At 42.5% G+C, this 6056-nt stretch overlaps 1 protein-coding gene across 1 annotated transcript; it reads right to left on the reverse strand.

Moving 5' to 3' along the window:
* Nucleotides 1–1879: 1879 nt before the first annotated feature.
* LOC129773271 (uncharacterized) lies at nt 1880–5425 on the reverse strand. The gene has a single exon (XM_055776868.1). The coding sequence runs from the start codon at nt 5423–5425 to the stop codon at nt 1880–1882; it is 3546 nt and encodes a 1181-aa protein (XP_055632843.1).
* Between the last annotated feature and the right edge of the window lie 631 nt (nt 5426–6056).

The following is a 6056-nucleotide window of genomic DNA, read 5'->3' on the forward strand; positions in this document are numbered from 1 at the left end:
ATAAAATGGAGGCGACAGAATCGTCTTCCGTAGCGTACTTTTTAATCTAGAGCCAGATTGAAGCAATAGAGTCTGAAACAACAACAAAATTCTACAACTCTATCATTTTTGAAATTCGAACATATGCGTTGAAGGATTTTTCTCGTCAAATATGATATTCTATCACCTCCTGCGAGATTCTGTATAATTTTTTTTTTTTATTTGTGAAAGATGATTCCCGGCTTTAAAGGGATGAATCAAAAATTAAATTCTTCTTGTATATTAAAAAAAGCGCAAAACGATTATATACAGTGAAAAGAAATCTGAAACTGTATATAATCGAATCCGCCCTGTACGGTAACGTCTCGATTATATCACTGAGCGTTTTTATCACGTTATCACTAAAAATGTTTCGCTTTTATCACGTTTTTCGAAAGATGAGAAATTTATGAAAAGTTCAATTTGCCGATAAATTATTGAACAAAAAAAAGAGAATTTAGGCAGAAAAACATATTTTTGAGCATTCATGCCGCCTATCGTGATTAGCCGTATCCATGGAATAATTTCTTACTGTTGGATTTGTAGCGTATACCACATATTTCTCTGAAAGCTTGATCTGAGCTAATTTTCATTAGCTCAGAATCAAGAACTAAGAATAATTATGAACAACCTTCTCTTGGATTGTGTGAAATGAGATGCACGACCTATGCCGTTTCCCAGTTTGAGTCGTGGAAGAGACAGTCATAATTTTTTTGTAATAGATTTATTCTTCTGTAGTGATAATAAGGCGATATAAGCTAATGAAAAAAAAATACAAATCGCGCAACAATTCGGTATACACCGTACGACAATCACAAGAATGCAAAAGTAGAAGGATTAGTTTGTGAAACTGTATGTTTTGACTGTAAGCACTATAAGAAAATTTAAATATGCTGCTGTGGGTAGAATGGTTTTAATATTCAAATTAATTGATGGTAGGTATTCTATACTTACTTTAATGGAAAATACAGCAAGCTAGAAACGGCTGTGGTGGTTGATATTATCTGCGTCGTTTAGGTTCAGCGATTGTTGTCTTAATTTTAAAGTTTGTGCAGTGGATAATTTCAAAAAACAATTTTTTCAATTACTTGAAGACTTATGATTTGGCCATTGACCAGGTATATAATTGCAACGAATGTGCCTTATTTTTCAAAATGAGTACCTGATAAATGTTAACTCATTTGGAGGAAAAAAAGGTGTCGCATGAATCAAAGCTGACAAAAACCGGATAATTTTCATGTTACAATTTTTCTGGTACTCATAAACATTCATTGATGATGATCATTGTTGTTCGTTAAAATTAAGATGTTAGTATTGGGCCATAGTGGCCCAACACGGCTTTCGGACTAAGTACTAACTCCTTCACGGTCGGTTTTAGACTGAACTGTATTTCCTTAAATTTTACATTGCTTAGGTCACTTGGGTGTTTCTTGTTTCTCCATGTCAGCACAAAATGTGCGTTTGATTATACAGCGTTCGCATTATTTTGATTATACAGCATTCACACTATCGAGTCGGATCCTCCGCTGCGCCCCTTCCAGTTCGCGCAGTCGTTTCGTGTTTCTCCTCCAATGGTAGTAAATGATGGCGATCACCATCGCCACGATGAATGCCCCGTCTATGGAATATGATGCGACGTCGTGCATCGATATGGTATTCTCGATCTTATCGCTGCCGAACATTATACTTGTTTTTAATTGTCGCGTTTTCTTGGAACTCGTAATGTTCCCTACATTGTGGCGCATTTTATTGCATCGAGGAGGGTCTTAATCGCTGACCCAAGCACTCGAGCGTGTGAAACCACTTCGTTTGGAATTTCGGGTCTCGCTATTATCAGCGGAAATTTGCATTGTCAATTTTTTCATAGGGTCGTCACCCAATCTGATTTCGTGTACTTCCATTTTCTCCCCCCTTTGGGACGAGGGCGTAGTCTACCGTCCCAAATCATTTGGGGTGCTTGGGGAGGGGGATCGTCTTCTAGTTCGATTGCTTCGGCTTGAGATTGCTGTTCGTTATCAGCTGTGTTGTCATACTCTTCTATAATGGGTTGAATGGTGTGCTCCTCGACTGGTAGAGGAGCAAGTGTTCGCACGTTGCGTTTGTAAATTCCGGTAGCGGTTCGCACTACTGCCACTCGGACTACTCCATCATCTCCAGGGTGTATTTGTGTGACAATTCCCATAGGCCACCTTGCTACGGGAAGGTGATCGTCTCCGATCAATACGATTTGGCCTACCTTAACGTTGGCTTGTTGCTTGGTCCATTTTGCATAATCACGTAACTGGTGGAGATACTCGTCTCTCCATCTTCTCCAAAATTGTTCGAGCTGCGATTGTACTCGTTTCCATCTGGTTGTGAGATTGCTTCCATCCTTACTCTGCGTAGGGATGGGCACGGCTAGCATTGGGCGTGCTATCAAAAAATGACCGGGTGTGATCGCGGTCGGTGAATCTGGCGTCGTGTAAACAGGTGTGAGTGGTCGCGAATTCATTATTGCGGCCACTTGGTAGAACAGTGTCTGCAATTCCATGATGTTTAGCTGTGCTCCTCTGGCCGCTGCACTAAAGAGCCGCTTGGCTACCTTTATGTTCGCTTCCCAAAGTCCTCCAAAGCTGGGGCTTCGGGGTGGAATGAATGAAAATCTTATTCTGTGAGTTGCCGCAATATCAACTAATTTGTTTTGAAAAACTTCATTGTTATATATTCTTCGTAAACGATTGAGTTCTCTGCTGGCCCCGACAAAGTTCCGCCCATTGTCGGAGTAAATAACCTCGGGTATTCCCCTCACTGATGTGAAACGGAGAAGTGCTGATATGAACGCTGCCGTCGACTGATCTTCGACGACTTCTAGGTGAACTGCTTTGGTCGCAAAACATATGAAGATGCAAGCATATGCTGTGGTCTTGCATTTCGATTTTTGATTGAGATATACTTCGAATGGCCCACATAAGTCCACTCCCGTGTGAGTGAACGCTACTGATTCATTTACCCTGGGCGAGGGCAGTTGTCCCATTCGTTGCTGTAAACGTCTGGGCCGCGCTTTGGCACATAAGATGCATCGTTGAATGACTCCTTGTACGGTCCTTCGGAGATCCCTCATCCAAAATCTTTGTCGAAATTCGTTTATTACCAGATCTGTTCCGGCGTGAAATCTATCCTCATGTATTTTTTGAATTATTACCCTCGAAAATGGGTGCGATTTGAGAATCAATATTGGATTCTTTTGTGAGATGGGCATTTCTGCATTGTGGAGTCTCCCTGTGACATGTATGACTCCATTTCTGACGATTGCGTTGAGATGCTGGAAAGGTCCTTTCGTAGGCACCTTCCCAGTTTTTCGTAATTCCGCTACTTCATTTGGATAAATAGTGGCTTGCATAATTCGGACTACGAGTGTTAGTCCTTCATTCAATTCAGTGGTGGTGAGTGGGCCCGATCTCTTTTCGTTTCTGATGCCTGTGTCTTTATTGACCTTCTTCATATTGTTTATGGCTCTACACAGCCATGCAAAGTGTCTTACTGTTTTGTCATGAGTGTGATGGTGCGGGTATTTTGCGATTAAGTCTTCGCATGCCTTTCCTGTTGCTGCTACCAATCGTGTTATTGGCTCTTTAATCTCTTCCTGTTCTGCAGCAGCAGTGTATTCGTAGCCGCTCTGCAGATAATATTGTCTTCTTCGTATACATTCCGGTCCGTGTAACCAAAATTCTAGTTTTGCTTCGCGTAATTTTCTGACTGGAATTCCTCTCGAAACCATATCAGCCGGATTTTCTTTCGTAGATATATATTTCCAATGCTCTGGATTCGTGGTGGAGTGTATCTTCTGCACTCTATTTCTAATGAAGGTTCCCCAACGTGTATTTGAAGATTTGATCCAACTTAGCGCTACTTGTGAATCACTGTAGTAATATTCCGACGAGATTCGACCGGCCAGAATGCTCTTTATTTTAGCAGTTAGTTCTGCTAGAAGTGCCGCCGCCAAGAGTTCCAGACGGGGCAGAGTGACCTTCTTCAAAGGCGCCACTCTCGATTTCGAACATAAGAGATTCGTACTCTCTTCTCCTTTTAAGTTGATTGCATGTAAGTAAATGACGCATCCATAAGCCTTTTCGGAGGCGTCACTGAATCCGTGTAAATCTAGTGCGATCGTATGACTCGGAGTCGACATCCGAGGTATTTCTATCTTGCTGAGCTCCACTAATGAAGCTTCGAACTTCTTCCATGAGCTTAGTGCTTGATCTGGAACATCATCGTCCCAGCTGACGTTATAAGTCCACAATTCTTGCATCAATATTTTAGCTGTAATGATTACAGGTTGTATCAATCCGATTGGGTCATACAGTCTCAAAATCTTCGAGACCATCTGTCGCTTTGTGAGCGCTTCGTATGTTTCACCTATGTTTTTCGTACTGATGAACTGGAACACGTCTGTTTTGGGGTTCCAGGCTATCCCCAATGTCTTTATGACCTCTTGGTCACCAACTTGGATCAATGGTTCCAAGTCTTTCTCTGGAATTCCTTCCAGTACGCTTGCGTTGTTTGATGCCCACTTTCGAAGTGGAAATCCATGAAGTGACAATGCATGCTCTATTTCTCGTTTCGTCTCCGTCAGTTCATCTGCGTTGGACGCTCCAATCATTAGATTGTCAACATAGAACGATCGTTGAATGGTGTCGGCAATTCTCGGATTTACCGACCGATAATCTTCAGCTGCTTCGTGTAGTGCCCTACAGGCCAAGAATGATGAAGACGCTTCACCATATGTGACAGTCGTCAGTCTATACGCTTTCAATTGATCATTGGGGCTGTCGCGCCACAAAATACATTGTAACCAAGTGTCTGTGTATGCGATGTGAATTTGTCTGTACATCTTTGCAATATCTGCTACTAGCACGTCGTTGTGCGTCTTGAAATCAATTAGCAGATCAAATAAGTCCTTTTGAATGGTTGGTCCCACGATTTGTATATCGTTCAGGGATACTCCGGTTGACGTCTTTGCACTTGCGTCGAACACCACCCTAACCTTGGTGGATGTTGAATCTGGTTTCACCACACACGAGTGAGGGATGAAATACTTTACTTTGTGAAAGTCTTCTGTGGTGACTGGTACCATATGTCCCAGTGTTTCATATTCATTCATGAATGCCCTGTACTCTTTGTACAGGTCTGCATTCCGCTTGAGCCTTTGCTCAAGCGATGTGAATCTTCTATATGCTTGTTGATAAGAGTCGCCTAACGATGACGGCTCCCCCCGTAGGGGCATTCGTGTAATGTATCTCCCGTCGGGAGCGATCTCTAACGTTGTGCGGAAGTGACTTTCCGCCTCGCATTCGTCATGTTGCTTTGGTTCCCAGTCTTGAAAGCACGCTTCTTCAAGACGCCAAAACTTCTCTATGAGTTTGGCCATTTCGTCCTGTGGGAATTCGAATTCATTTCTGCTACACCTTGTAGCAGACAATACAGTGGTTGATGGGCTGCTGTGACGTAGCGTCCCACATGCAATCCAGCCCAAGCTGGACTCTTGATACGTAAGACCGTTGGCTACGCTAAGCCGGCCTGGCATTAGAATTTTGAAAAATATTCTCGCTCCGAGGAGAATGTCGATTTCATTCGATCTGTAAAACTGGGGATCGGCAAGGTGCAATTGTTCTGGTATCCGTATACCCTTTTCATCAATAGCTGTGCTTGGTTGATCGTCCAATATCTTTGGCACTATGATCAATTCTAAACTTTCATTGTAGTTGCTTGCGTGAGAGGCTATCACAGTTTTGATACCCCTTTTAACATGTGCTTGTCCGCTAACTCCTTTAATGGTTACGTTTACCGAGTGTTGCGGAATTCCTAGGCTTCGAGCAGCCTTTTCTGTGATTGTTTCTACTTGACTCCCTGAATCAAGTAGACATCGAAGAGGGTGCCATTTCTGCTCACCCTTAACATGAATTATGGCTGTGCCCAGAAAGACGTATTCTTCCTGAGCTAGTCATTTCGTTGAACTTGCTTGTGCTTGATTGACATCCTTCTCGGGATGCAATTGTTGG

Source organism: Toxorhynchites rutilus, chromosome 3 (assembly GCF_029784135.1).
Source record: "Toxorhynchites rutilus septentrionalis strain SRP chromosome 3, ASM2978413v1, whole genome shotgun sequence".
NCBI classification, from domain to species: Eukaryota; Metazoa; Arthropoda; class Insecta; order Diptera; family Culicidae; genus Toxorhynchites; species Toxorhynchites rutilus.

Coding starts and splice junctions, on each gene's coding strand:
- LOC129773271 (XM_055776868.1), bottom strand. CDS start 5,425: ATGGCCAAACTCATAGAGAAGTTTTGGCGTCTTGAAGAAGCGTGCTTT.